The sequence below is a fragment of the Mirounga angustirostris genome, unplaced genomic scaffold (assembly GCF_029215605.1).
Source record: "Mirounga angustirostris isolate CCGP_5_RB_7025 unplaced genomic scaffold, mMirAng1.0.hap1 SCAF_12, whole genome shotgun sequence".
In the NCBI taxonomy this organism is placed as follows: domain Eukaryota; kingdom Metazoa; phylum Chordata; class Mammalia; order Carnivora; family Phocidae; genus Mirounga; species Mirounga angustirostris.
In genome coordinates this window covers 18,074,458-18,089,716 of record NW_026991720.1, presented here as the reverse complement: position 1 = coordinate 18,089,716, position 15,259 = coordinate 18,074,458, and the positions used below count along the sequence as shown (strand labels likewise).

The 15,259-nt window shown below is 41.3% G+C and overlaps 1 protein-coding gene across 4 annotated transcripts in view; it reads left to right on the top strand.

Annotated features, from left to right (window-relative positions):
* CALD1 (caldesmon 1) overlaps positions 1–15,259 on the top strand; it is a 182,662-nt gene that overhangs the window by 157,401 nt on the left and 10,002 nt on the right. For all 4 annotated transcript variants that reach the window (XM_064574931.1, XM_064574930.1, XM_045864229.3 and 1 more), the window contains 6 exons: positions 3,625–3,895; positions 6,617–6,757; positions 11,976–12,019; positions 12,125–12,203; positions 14,305–14,442; positions 14,884–14,979. In XM_064574931.1, the coding sequence (XP_064431001.1) occupies positions 3,625–3,895; positions 6,617–6,757; positions 11,976–12,019; positions 12,125–12,203; positions 14,305–14,442; positions 14,884–14,979 (769 nt within the window). The remainder of the gene's footprint in view (positions 1–3,624; positions 3,896–6,616; positions 6,758–11,975; positions 12,020–12,124; positions 12,204–14,304; positions 14,443–14,883; positions 14,980–15,259) is intronic.

The following is a 15,259-nucleotide window of genomic DNA, read 5'->3' as shown; positions in this document are numbered from 1 at the left end:
ATGTATATGTGTAAATATAACTATAAATATATGTTTTTAAATTGATTCTTGTACTATATCATAGCCACCTTTCTGTACCAATGAATATAAGCTTACAATTAATAACGTTAGAGTATTCCACCAGATGGATGTGTCATGATTTATTGAGCCAGTCCCTAATGACAGACATTTTCAGTGTCCAAGATGAAGACTGAGTGACACCTAGTGGAATCCAGAGAAGTTTCTATAGGCATGTGTCTGCCAGTCTAACTCCTGTACACTAACATGATGAACACAAAGAGAAAGCAAACTCATTTCTGAAGATGGAAAGACTTTGAATTAACACAGAGAGATTTTCTCTCTGGAGTCACAGACCTATGAACTTATAAGACTCTGAAAGAGCAACATCCAAGTTTTAAGGGACCCTCTAACCTCTGTTTAAAAGTTCATCTTTAACTGTCAAGAGCCTAGAACAATATTTTAAAACTTTTTAACCTAAACTCTTGGCAAGAAATAAATTTTACATCATGTTCACAGCTACATGCATACTTATAACTGAAACAAACATGTCAAGAGATGGTACTTTCCCTTGCTCTATGCAGTGCACTCTGATGTTTTCTGTTTTGTTTTGTTTTAATGCTGATTATAATCCACAATACTGATTTTTCCATCCTGCAGCTTGAAAAGGTTGGAAAGGACATAGTATACTCAGAATTACCTCAATGTTTGAGGGTGCCTGGGTGGCTCAGTTGGTTAAGTGTCTGCCTTTGGCTCAGGTCATGATCTCAGGGTCAGGGTCAGTCCCCTCCTTGGTGGGGAGTCTGCTTCTCCCTCTGCCCCCCTTTTGTGTGCTTGTGCTTATGCGCACGCTCTCTCTCTCAAATAAATAAATAAAATCTTAAAAAAAAAGAACTTCCTCAATGTTTAAAAAGCATGAGATTTTTGCATAAGATCAGTATTGGTAATTATGTAGTCTTGAACTCATTTTCTCTTTTATTATTTTTTTCTTGTTCCATCACTAGAAACACTGAGCCCTTCTCTGCACCAAGTAAATGATATCAGACAGCGGTAATTCATCTGTTCCTTAGACAGAGTGTTAGGGATGGGCTACCTGTGTTCAGAGCTGGTTGAGCATGACCTCACTGCTTGTTAATAAGTACTTAAGCAGCTAGCAAGCCACATCCTTGTCACTTAGCTAAGGACTATCTGTAACTAGGCACACTTTTGAGGATGCCACTAAATTCTCCCAAAGAAAGTGCCAGGAGGATCCAGCTCACGTGAGTTTTGCTCCAGTGACAACGTAGTGCTCTGCTGCAGTTCTGTCACCACCAACATGTTTTTTATATGATTTATGTAAGAACACTAAGAATACCAGTTCTGAAGTAAAATTTTAACATAAGGACCCCTGGGATAGTGTTCTGTCTCTAGTCTTAACATGTTCCCAATTCTACAATAAAATCCCTGTGGGTTCTCCTTAATCCCAAAAGAAAACTTCAACATAATTTCAATTTTATTTCTTTTTTTTTAAGAGTGATTTTCTTTCTTTCTTTCTTTCTTTTTTTTTTTTTTTTAAGAGAGGGAAAGAGGAGGAAGAGAGGAAGAGAGAGAATCTTAAGCAGGCTCCATGCCCAGCGTGGAGCCCGGCATGGGACTTGATCTCACAACCCTGAGATTATGAGCTGAGCAGAAACCAAGAGTTAGATGCCTAACCAACTGAGCCACCCAGGCGCCCCTAATTTCAGTTTTATTTGTAACTTATAAAAAAGTACCCATTTTCTTGCTGTTTTATAAGCTGTGCCATCTGATGAAGCACTGCTTCCACTGAAGCATAGAAGGTAGTTAGGCCTAGACTGTAGAAATTCTAGAGACTTACAGGTGGGAAACATCCCTCCCAGACTCTCTAGTCCTCAAGGTAGGAGGTGAGAGGTAGAGGCTAATATGCTCGATTCAGTTGATTTTTTATGTTATGAGAAACCATATTTAACTCCTGATATAATGATAGTACAGTGGAAAGAAGAGTATACTTGGTAGAGAAACACTAAAATCTGATCATGGCTCTACCACTTTCTTGCTACCAAAAGTTTGGGCAGACTCTTTTCTCTCTTGTCCACCACTTCCTAATTTGTAAAATGGTGGTATTAACCTAATCTGCCAACTCCCTAATTATTGTGACTATTAAATGAGATAATAAATATGAAAAGGACATATAAAGCATAAGTAACAATGCTAACCGTACCACATCAGGGCTAATTTAGTAATTTTAAGTCACAATTAGGAATATTCCTGTCGTGATAGACCACGCAAATTGAAGCCTTAAGGTCATGCTGTCATTACGAACTTTCTTGGAACAGCTGTGTAAGAGTGGACACACATTACTGTATTTATAGCTCTTAATCAAGAGGCAAAGGGTAATTTCATCTGCCAGAGATCAGCTGCTAGAGTCAAGTTCAAGACAAGGATGTGGATGAGCAGATTTATTTCAGTGCCTACCCTAGTTTCAGTCGTCTTTTCTTGCCTCTCACGCCTGAGCCTTTAAGTCTTCCCTCCTGATTCATGATTCTAGGCAGATCCAAATTAACCAGTAACTTACAGCAGAGGACTCCTAGGGTCACACCTAGATTTTAGAATTCAGTCTAATAGCATTAACAACTGATATTTATAATATATGTCAACATTTATTTAATATGTAATCTCATGGGATCCAAAGAATAGCCCACTGAGGTAAATAGAACAAATAATATTTGCCCAGTTTTTCCATGTTGTATCATGCATGTCACGTGGATTTTTTTTTTTAATTGTGGTAAAACACATAACATAAAATTTACCATCTTAACCATTTTTGAGTGTACAACTCAGTAGGGTGAAGTACATTCACACTGTTCTGAAACCTCTCCAAACCTGAAACTCTGTACCCATTAAACAACTCCCCACCTCCCCACCCCCGCCCAGCCACTGGTTCTACTTTCTGTTTCCCTGGAATTGACTACTGTAGATAACTCCTGTAAGCAGAATTATGCAGGATTTGCCTTTTGGGGACTGGCTTATTTCATGTAGCATAATATCCTCAAGGTTCATCCATGTTGTGGCCTGTGACAGATCACCCTACTTTTTAAGGCTGAATAAGATTACACTGCATGTATGCGCCACCCTCTGTTCGTGTATTCATTTGTTGATGGATATTTGGGTTGCTTCCACCTCTCCACGATTGTGAATAATGCTGCTAGGAACAAGGGCACACAGATGTCTTTGCAAGATCCTGCTTTCAGTTCTTTGGGATATAGACCCAGAAGTGGGATTGCCAGTGCATATGGTAGTTTCACTGTTAATTTTTTGAGGAGCCTCCCTACTGTTTTCCATTGCAGTTGCACTCTTTTGCCCATTTTCCATGCGCCATTTTCCCACTGACAGTGTCTGTTTTCCCCGTTGTACAGCTAGGAAACCAAGGGTAAGTGGCAGAGAGGGATCAGATCCAGACCTTGAGATTGCAGGCAGACCCCAAGACCCCTGGGGCTGGTGTGAAGATCCACTGACCACGGGCAGTAGAGATTTCTTTTGGTGGGGGATGCAAAGCCTGCAGATGACGTCCCTCCCTCGCGGGAGGCTGCCAGGCTGACGGTTGTCAAACCCCTTTGCCTTTGCGGACAGCCGCCCGGGAGCGGGAGTGGGAGCGAGGGCCAGCGAGGCCAAGGAGGCCGAAGGCGCTTCGCAGGTGGAGGCCGGCAAGCGTCTGGAGGAGCTTCGCCGTCGCCGTGGGGAAACCGAGAGCGAGGAGTTCGAGAAGCTCAAACAGAAACAGCAGGAGGCGGCCCAGGAGCTGGAGGAGCTGAAGAAAAAGCGGGAGGAGCGAAGGAAGGTCCTGGAGGAGGAAGAGCAGAAGCGGAAGCAGGAGGAAGCAGAGAGAAAAGTCAGAGAGGAGGTAAGGAGGGCGCAGCGCGGCTGCTACAGCAGCTGCCCCCGGCCCCCAGTCCACGTCCGGTGACCCTTCTAGCCCAGGGAGTAATTTTTTCATGGTGGAATGCAGCTGCTCTTTTGAGCATGGACTCTTACAAATATATTTTAAGAACAATAAAGTTAACTGTGCCCTAGGCACAGTTCTAAAACCTTTATGTGTAGCACTTTATATCCATTTATAACTTTCTGATGTGGGTAGTCTTATTATCCCATTTTTCAGATGAGGAAACTGAGGCACAAAGTGGCTTAGTAATTTTCCCACCGTCCCATTTGCCTTAACCCATTCCCCTCTATTGTCTCTCAATAAAGAACAGAAAGCACAAAAGGATGAAAAGGTCTGCAGATTAGTTATAAGAACCAAGAGTCACATGGTAGTTGTTTTCTGATATTTGGAGAGTTTTGATAGATTTTTTTTTTTTAATAATTTTTCTTCTTTTAGTGGAAGAGTCAGGAGATGAGGTCGTCACAAGTAGGAGCAGTATCTGCTTTGTTCATTACTGTAAACCCAGGAGCCAACACAGTGTCAGGCATGTAGCAGGAGCCCAGTAATTATGAACAGATGAATGTGTTCCGTCTTTTAAGACAGAACTAAAAACAACAGATAAAGTTACAAGAAGGCAAATTTTGAACACTGAAAAAGTGCTTAACCAACTACAACTTTACAAGGTGCATTCTTTCCTTTCATCCTGAGGTATATTATTATTCTCACTTTATGGACAAAGAAAAAGGAATCAGAGTATTTAAGTGATTGCTGTGAGTCACTTGACTAGTAGTAGAATCAGTATTGGGACCTCGATTCTCCAAATCAGCTTAGAGCTTTTCCCTCTGATCTTAGGAGATAGTGACCTTCCATGATTCAAACTATGCAGAAAGACTTCTGCCAGCTTTCTGACATGGATCCTCTGCAAAAATTGCCTGACCTGTATGGAAAGTTTGGATAAGTTATTCCAAGGTCGCCTCTGACTCCAGCTCTCAATCAGCCAGTTGCCTTTGGTTGGAAAGTATTTGGGATGATAGTGCCTTAGAATCAAACATACCTGGGCTGGTATCCTTTGCCACTTGTAAGCTGGGACCTCGGCAGAGTTACTGAACTAAGATAAGCTAAGACTTCTTTTCTTTGCCTGCAAAATAATGTCTACTTTCAGAATTGAGGCTTGGTTATAATTACTGTTATCATTGTTGTTATTGTTATTTAGAGGAACAGAGTATCAATGAAGGCAGAAGAGAAACACTGAGTCTTAGAACTGGATTGGACCTAGGAGATGATTTGGTCTAACCTCCTACCGAACAGTCGTCAGTCAGTACAGCCACAATAACAAATTCCCATAGACTGGGTGGCTTATAAACAACAGAAATTTATTTCTCACTGTTCTGGAGGTTGGGGAGTTGAAGATCAAGGCTTCAGCAAATTCTGTGTCTGGTGAGACCCCACTTCCCAGTTCATAGCAGTCTTCCCACTGCGTCCTCACTTGGCAGAAGGCAGAAGAGAGCTCTCTGGGTTCTCCTTTTTTTTTTTTTTAAGATTTTATTTATTTATTTGAGATAGAGAGAATGAGAGGGAGGAGGGTCAGAGGGAGAAGCAGACTCCCCGCCGAGCAGGGAGCCCAATGCGGGACTCGATCCCTGGACTCCAGGATCATGACCTGAGCCGAAGGCAGTCGCTTAACCTACTGAACTACCCAGGCGCCCATGGGTTCTCCTTAATAAGGGCACTAGTGCCATTCATGAAGGCTTCACTCTCGTGATCTAATCACCTGCCAAAGGCCTCAACTCCTAAAACCATCACTTTGGGAGCTGGGACTTTAACTGTAATGGGGGGGGGGCAGCACAGACATTCAGCCCATAACACAGAGAATCATTCTGCCAGATGAACATCCAGTCTCTGCTTGAGAACATATAGTTCTAAAATTACAAAAGACTACACGGATCTCTCAGTCAGTCATTCATAGAGGATGTGCCACTTGATCAGCACTGTGAATGTTTTGCCTGAGAGAGAGGACAGGGGAGAGTATTGTAGACCAGGAAGAAAGGCACAGAGGGGGTAATGAGACACACTGTGAACATCCGTGACTGCTCTGGTGAGTGTCTACATATTTTCAGGTTTGTCAAACCATCTAAAATAATCTCCTCAGTTGAGGCGGGGACAACCATACAATTATCTCTTGTACAATTTGGTAAATATAATACTTTAGATTTATATAACTTTGCACATCATTTATCTCATTTGTCTTCACAACTCTCCTAGGAAGGAGGGAGAGGGGACATTTATATTCCTCTTACATACACAGAAATGGAAGGTCAGTGTTAAATGATCTGACTGGATGGTAATGATAACGATCAGCTTCATACTGACCACAAGACCTGGCATTTTACATGGGCTTTCTCATGTAGCTCATGGCAGCTATCATAATCCCCATTTTACAGATGATAAACTGAGGCACAGAGCAGAGGAGTGACGTGGCCAAGGTCACACAGTTGGGAAGTGGCAGTGCCAGAGTGTGAGTCAGGCAGTTGGACTCTCGGGCTCAGGCTTAATCTCTAGCCACCGCCCTTGAGGAAAGGGTGGCATCCAGTCCAGAACCCAGCTCGTTTTCCTCTGGGACTAGTGCTCTCTCCCCTACAGCACTCTTTCCTTCTCTCTTGAAGCTCATACTGATGTCCTTGTTATATGTTCTTTCTCCCTCAGGAAGAGAAGAGGAGGCTAAAGGAAGAGATTGAAAGGCGACGGGCAGAAGCTGCTGAGAAACGTCAGAAGATGCCCGAAGACAGCTTATCAGATGACAAGAAGCCATTCAAGTGTTTCACTCCTAAAGGTTCATCTCTCAAGGTATTTCTTATTCCCAGAAATCCTTCTCATAACACCTCCATTATAATGTGATGGAAACTTGATTTTAGCCACTTGCTTAGTTATTCATTGTTCAAAGCCTTTGCTTCATTTAGCTTTTTGCTCCTTCTTTCAGCCTTTTTACAGCTTCTCTTTGTAACATGTAGGGAGGAGAGAAATAAGGTTGAGAGCTTTGTATCTGTTGTTCATTAGATGCTTTGGTATGCATTAAAGTGACATTCAGCAATTATCTCTGGATTTCACTGACCCATGCCCTCCAGACGCCTCATTGCTTCAAGCAGTTGAAAATGGAAACATTTAAAGTTTATAAAGTGGGCAACTATATTATAAAGGTTTGAGCTGCTTTTCATGCTAGCTGTTCATTTTAAATTTGTCATTATTAAAAGTAGGGCAGCTGGAAATGGTACTGGTCAAATCTGAAAGCTGTTACCACAGGAGGAGAAGAAATGTAACTTGTGTAGGGTCCTTTGCCAGGATAAGTTTGGTCCCAGCACTGCCTTCGAGGAGCACAGCTCCTTATTGATGAAGATCGAAGTGCTGGTAAGAGAAAAGAGAATGAGCAGGAGGGAGCCCAGTCAAGGAGAAGAGGGAAGGGTTGACATGGAGAGAAAAAGAGAACAGAAGCAAGAAAGCGCTAACTATTATTTATACTCAATGTGCCATTATTTTCAGATATGTGTTTTGTTTTGAGAGTTAACATTTAATGAGCACCTGGCACAGTGAAGATAGTCAATAAATATTTGCCGAATGAATAAATGAATGAATGAATCTTCAGAGATTGGACCTTTTAACACTTTTATTTCTCCCTCATTTTCCATCAACCTAGCTAGGCTACAAAGTGTAGGTGATGGGCAAAACCAGTAGAGAATCATAGCTGGGCTCCAGCTGGTTAAATATATGCATGTGTGTGTCTATAATTGTGTGTGTGAGGTCATCTCACGTGGCCCACTAAAATGACCAAAAGCCAGTTACTTACATTTTACAGTTATTACCTGTTTTACAGGAAAATCAGCATGTTTGATCCTTAAAGAGCTTCACTTAGTCTTTATGATCATCTGGGTCCCAGTCATAGTCTGACACCTCCCAAATAAACTCCTTATACTTGAACCCTCTCTTCTCAAGATCTGCTTCAGGGGGAATCAGAACTAAGCCACAGGGGGATCTTATTGTTTCATATTTGATATTTATAACATACCTAATAGGTGCTAAGTACTATGAGGGAGAGAAGTACAAAGCAAGCCATTGCCCCCATGGCACTACCATAGTCAACTGCTCAGAGGAATCCCAAGAATTACCAGGTAACCAACTGCAGACTTCCAGTGCAGTGAGATCTCAGAGCGGAGTGAAATGAGTAGAGAGAATCTTTGTGGAGTGGATGAGTTTTATTGAGAGACACTGAAATTTGAATTTCACAAAGTTTTCCTATGTCCCCAAATATTCTTCTTTTGGATTTTTAAACCATTTAACAATATAAAACTCATTCTTAGCTTGAGGGCTGTGTGAAAACCATGGCCTGCATAAGGCCCATGAGCACATGGGCCATAGTTTGCAGACCCTACTATAGAAGAAAGAGCAGAAAGGCAGCAACAACAACAAAACAAATAAACAACAACAACAAAAAAACAAAACAAAAGAAAAACACAAAAGCAAAAAACAAAAACCCCACTCAGTTCAGGCTATCTCCATGCAGTGACCAGAGTTCTGTTCCTGGTCTGGCTCCTTGTGTTTCTGGCTCATCAATAATCAAAGAAAGCTATGTTCTCTCGTTCTGCCCTCCTTGAAATCCCACCTGAGCTAAACTTTCTTTGAACAGTCTTGGTAACACCAAGAAATCATAGTCATCTAAGCTTCTTTTTTTTTTTTTTTTTAAAGATTTTATTATTTATTTGACAGAGAGAGACACAGCAAGAGAGGGAACACAAGCAGGGGGAGCAGCAGAGGGAGAGAGAGAAGCAGGCTCCCCGCTGAGCAGGGAGCCTGATGTGGGGCTCGATCCCAGGACCCTGGGATCATGACCTGAGCCGAAGGCAGACACTTAACTGACTGAGCCACCCAGGCGCCCATCATCTAAGCTTCTAATTGCTGCTGTTTTCAGGAGAAACTATAGCCCATTCTCCTTTCCTTCTTCAAATATCTCTTCTCTACTAAATTTTTCAACTTACTTACTTCTCTGGTCTTTCCCTCAACCAGACTCCTGGCTTTCCATTTCATCCAGTGTTCCTAGGAAGCCATTCATCTACTCCCTCTGCTAGAGAGGCATGTGTGAGCAAAGTATTTATGCTAAAAAAAAACAAAAAATGTTTAATTCCTATATAACAGAGACATGCTTTCAGGAACAGGCAGTCTATTGCTTTTCTCCATAGTATGTGCCTTGAAGAATTTGCTGTGGCTCTCGTTTTAGCGCTCAATTTCGTATTCTGTGATTGAATTCCTACAGTCGTTGATCCTCTTGGCCCTGCCACTTTTATAAGTGGTCATGAGTTAAGATTGTAGAATGCCGGGGCGCCTGGGTGGCTCAGTCGTTAAGCGTCTGCCTTCGGCTCAGGTCATGATCCCAGGGTCCTGGGATCGAGCCCCACATCAGGCTCCCTGCTCCGCGGGAAGCCTGTTTCTCCCTCTCCCTCTCCCCCTGCTTGTGATCCTGCTCTCACTGTGTCTCTCTCTGTCAAGTAAATAAATAAAATCTTTAAAAAAAAAAAAAAAAAGATTGTAGAATGCCAGCTCAAGGGAAAACATTTGCTATTTGACCTCAAAATATTATCAACTCATGTATTTTGTTAAGTTCTCATGACTCCTATTCCTTGTCTGGGGAACTCTGAACCTGGTTTCTCAGTTAAAATTTTGTTAGCAGTGAATGGTTTTTCTTACGTAAAACATGCACAGAACAAATTGTAAGTAAATTAAATTTAAAATTGGGTTATTATTACTGTTGTTTTCATATTTTGGTGGTGGAAGGGGTGTAGAGTAAGGAGAGAGCCAGTTTTCTAAAATGAATAGCGTGCTTGCTTTCCCTTGAGTTTTATCGAGACAACACTGCCACCTCTTGGTCTTCAGAAGAACCAACTGCTCTCGTTAAAGTCCTACAGAAATTTGTTTAGTGTATAAATTCAGTACACATTGTTACATTATCTAGATGAAGTTCAGGATTTCCCAATAGGAATGCGTCAGCAAATGGATGGTGAGACCTGACAAAATGAGATAATGAAGTCAAGCTGTATTTGATGTTGTAGATACAAAAGGAGATGTCAGAGTCAGAATCTCCATCATTTGAATTAATGGCATAGCCAAGGTTAGCAAGCTCATCCCAGAGTCAGAAGGCTGTAGGCAGTGCTACAGAGAAAAAGTCTCACCTCTGCTGCCCCTTCCTCGTGCTTCTGTCCTTCCCCTATGTGTTTCATTCCTCCATCCTACCCCCCTGCCCTGCCTGTGTTCCCCAAATTGTGCATGGGTTTGCTCTGCCACAAATGTCCTGTCCCCATAACTCGTGCACTCCTTCCCCCTACCCTTACCTCCATAAACTCATTGATAAAACTGTGTAAACTATAAACTAAAAACCTCAGCTCAGCATCAAAACTACTGAAAAACTTCTCCACTGACCCCAGAGAGTCACTCCTCCCAAGGCCACACAGCATTTTCTTCTTCTCTTTACTATGGTACCTGTCATTGAGTGTGAAGTGTTTTATTTGTATGTTCTACTAGTCTCCCCTACTAATTATGTTCTCCTTAAAGAATGGGACACTGTCTTATACATTGTTGAGTGTTCAGCTTTATAGAGTGAGTACTCAATATGTAATTTTTTGGTTAGTTGTTTAGCTGACCAGCTGGCAGGGTTAAAGTAGGATGGATGGATGGATGGATGGATGGATAATATTAAAAATGGCAGTGCATTGTGTGGTTTCAATGTATTTCACCTTATTCAGCTGGGAACTTTTTCTCCAGAAGTACACTTCTAAGTTATATTAAAATCAGAAAAATAAAATTTAAGATACTCTTCATCCCATAAACTCAGGGCTACCAATAACACTTTTTTGCAGGAAGTTTTATTTTTAATGAGTTTGCGTTTATCATTGTGAGAAATCATTGGAAAGAATGAAATGCCCCCAATAACATCTATAAAGAGCCTAACGGTGTTTATTAAAAAGTCCACGAGTCCCAGGGACAGTCCAGGCCAGAAAGAGCCACTAACATCTCAGAAGACTGTAGGGGATACTCAACCACACCAGCCTGGGGTAGCTGAAGTCTGGTAGGTTCCCTGGCCTCCTGAACAGGGAAGAAAATGGCCCCCTTCAGCACATGTATGCTTTGGCACAGGCAGTCATATACAAAGGTTTTACTATTTGCTGATTTTGGTAGGTGATAAGTGACAGAGGCTATTTCTCCCCTGGCATTGGGTATCATATGGAGTCAACAGATACTTGCTGACTTACAGAGAACATCTGATTTGGGTGATATAGTTTCAATGAAATATAGTGTTTGATTTAGTAGCTTTAGTTTTAGTAAAAGGAAGTTCCTAGCTTTAAAAAGAAAAAGGGTCTTATTAAAGACTACCATTTCATATATATCCATAAGTTTTTCTGTGTTTATTTCTGTCATTCCCACTTGGGCTAACAGGGGTTTCATGGGAGGCCTCAGCCCTGAGGAGCCATGCCCCAGATCTCAGTCTCCTCCCATCCCTATCTTCCACATTCAAGGCAAATTAAATTCAGCAGTAGGCTTGACAGTTAGGAAGCCAGGCTAAGCAGGAGGTGAATAGTTCACAGTTCCTAGTTACCTTTCTTATTTGGTCCTATTATGCACTAAATATATAGTTAAAACGCTGTGGGAAATTTCCGTTAATCAAATAACATGGTATATTTATACTCATATATATATGTCCTAAAGGGTAACAGCATGTGCTTTTGGAAAAAATGGTTGTTGTCTTGAAATGTATTTCTTTTGCCTCTGATTTACATTGTTTCAGAGGCATTTTTATTCTGTTTCTGTCTGGTCTTTAATTTGCCTCCAGAACTTTGTATTTCTCCACAACTTCTTTATCATCTGCCATTTGTCCCCTCCAAATCTCACTCTCAAATGTCTCAAAGTAGTTTTATTATTACTATTACCCTTACACACACTCTGGTGCTTTTACTCACCAAGTGGGCTGAGAAACATTGTTTATAAGCTGCAAGTATTAACTGGGCTTTTTTTTTTCAATTTCTAGATAGAAGAACGAGCAGAATTTTTGAATAAGTCTGTGCAGAAAAGGTAAATATGATTGTTCAGTTGAGAATCATCAGCTGTTATATATATATGGAAAGATTCTCTCTTGTATTTTTATGTATGTGTGTGTATGTTTATTCACTTAAACAGTGGTGTCAAATCAACTCATCAAGCAGCAGTTGTCTCCAAGATTGACAGCAGACTGGAGCAATACACCAGTGCAATTGAGGTGAGGTGGCCTCAGTCGTGAGCAGAAATAAACTCTGGGGATGGATGATCATAGAGGCTTAGGACAGTACTCAGGTCCAGTAACCACATTCCTGTGTGAGAATATTAGTGATGCTTCATTGTACTTTGAACTAGTTATAGAGAAGAGCAGTGATAAAGATAAATTATAGAAGATTTTAAATAAATTATTGTTTTCTACTTTCAGCTGGAATATTATTTAATAAAGCTGTTACTCGTTTAATGAATGGGCTCATTGGTATTGAACTATATTACTTGTATGTTCATAAGTATATCTTTAATATCCTTAATTACTTTTAAAATGTGTTCCCATATATAGTTTAAACAGTTGCAACTGTGGTTAATCCTTTTTTATCTATAAAAACTTTTATTATCAAATAAAAGTAGTAGTGTGAGCTAATATAAAGGTGATAGACCAAGTTTAATTATCATCAGTTTCGAATTGTTTTGTGCTTGAAAGACCATAGTTTTATGCTTCTTTCTGTTCCAACTTCCCCCCCGCCTCCAAAAAAAAGGGATCTATGCTATTTGGAAATAAAGTATATTTCCAAGTACCAAAGCACTTGGTACAGTGCCATTGCTCAAGATGTGTTTTTTTCTCCTTTTGTACTTTTAGTCAATGCTTTCACCCTTCTGATGTGTATCAGAACACCTGCTATAAAGTAATTGGATCAGTTCGGTTTGATTTTTCTCCTCTCCTTTGTACTGCAGAGTGGAGATACCTGTGAAATAGTTCACAAACAGATGCTAAGAGGGAATAAGAAAGAGAGAGGTCTGGATGATTTGTCAAATGAATAATCAAGTCCTAACACCCAAGAGGTGATTTTTCACAAGATTAAATGTCCAGAAAAATACAAGACAAATGGCAGATAGTTATTTTCTGTGGTTGAATTGCTCAGAGCTCTGCTAGGATTAACAAAGCCAAGACTGTGGCTTCAGAGCGTACACAGCCCCGGGAGGTTTTTTACGTGCAGGCCACCGCTGATACATTCCACTTACCTGGCCAGCCACCTTGACAGCCCATGCCACAGGCTGCAGAGCAGGACCACCAGAGAGACTGCCCGATTCTGGGGATGCTTGTCACTGCTGCTGGACACGTATCTTGAATGCACACCTTTCATTTTTACATCTGTTCTTCCCTCCTTCTGGTATATTCTCCGGTCTTCGGTCCTTTGTATATGCCCTTCCCTCTACATGGAATGGCATTGCTCCTTCTCTTCACCTAGCCACTTCTAAACCTTCTGTTGGATCTCGGTTGAAATGTCACTTCTTCAGAGGCGCCTTCTTGCTCCCCTAAACTAAGTATTCTTCCCCTTCACGTATGCTCTCTGGGCGTGCTTTACAGCACTACATTCATCTTTCATAGCACTTAGCACATGTGAAATAAATACTTGTGTAACTAGTTACTGCCGTTCTCTGCTATTAAAATGCTAAGTCCAGGGGCGCCTGGGTGGCTCAGTCGGTTAAGCGTCTGCCTTCGGCTCGGGTCACGATCTCAGGGTCCTGGGATCAAGTCCCGCATTTTTAGTATATGTGCTGCCGAAGCGAGCACTCAAGTCCCGCATTAGGCTCCTTGCTCAGTGGGGAGCCTGCTTCTCCCTCTCCCTCTCCCTCTGCTGCTCCCCCTACTTGTGATCTCTCTCTCTGTTCTGTCAAGTAAATAAATAAAATCTTTTAAAAAAATAAATAAATAATAAAATAAAATAAAATGTTAAGCCCACCGTAGCTCGCGGAGCAGACTGTCTTGAGTAGCTCTATATCCCCAGAGCCTAGCACAGTCCCCCGTGCACATACAAGCACTTACCTATTGAAGAAACGACGTGAGATACCACCTTCACAATCAGTGGTGTTTCAGTAAAAGACATCATTTCATTTTTGAAAGATCCTCTGATGTAGGTATTACGGTTTATTTGAGGCATATATGTCATCAGAATGTAGTTTCACAACAGAATTTTTGGTGAAGGTGATATTTTTTTAATATCATAATGAATTTTAAATGATGATGTTGAGGTAGACAAGCTCAGCATAATTTTATGAGAACAAACTTATCAGCACCAACCCTAAAGATAATTCACGCATTTCAGGGAACAAAAACCACAAAACCTCTGAAGCCAGCAGCCTCGGATCTTCCTGTTCCTGCTGAAGGTGTCCGCAATATCAAGAGCATGTGGGAGAAGGGGAATGTGTTTTCATCCCCCACTGTGTCAGGCACACCAAATAAGGTCAGTATAGGATTTGGGTCTTTTAATTTTGGAGGCTGGGTTTTTTTTTCCTTTTTTTTTTTTTTTTAAGGAATCACACTAGTTAATTATAAAAGCAGTGAAGAAGATGTTAATTCCCTCAGAGATGATGTGTGTAGGAGGCTAGGCTGTGTCCTATGCTCTGACCACAGTATTCTAAATGAAGTGCCTGAAATTAATCATCAACCCCTGGGGTTGGGGGTGGGGTGAGGTGCAGGGGAAAGAAAACCAGATAACATCGTCTTTAAATATCAAGTTTAAGGTTTATTCTACTCAAAATATTAAAGATAGAGATCAATAAATGATTGGTGTCACCTAATGGTTATGTGGAATAATACCTAATAGTATTTTAAGGTTACTTTGAAGTTTTTTTTCCAAGTAAAGTTTATTTTTTCCTGTAATATTGGATTATTGACTTTGTAGGAGACTGCTGGCTTGAAGGTGGGGGTTTCCAGCCGCATCAATGAATGGCTAACTAAAACCCCAGATGGAAATAAATCACCCGCTCCCAAACCTTCTGTAAGTAGCTCTGGGTTTTTCTGAAGTTTTTTGATCTCTCAGTTTCCAGGAGCCAAAGAAAACAAGCTGTTGGTCTATTTGCCTGGGAAAGACGGGTGCTCCTATTCTTTGCTGTCACCCTGATGAATAACAAACAAGGAGGGGCTCAGATTTAGAGGGACTGGTCCAGAGCAGCTGTACCCATATCCCCAGAGGGTAAAATGGTGCCATGATCATTATACCCTGAGTGGAGTAGCTAGCCAGAGCTTGAGGCAGGTCACAGTTTACACTCTTAATTGGT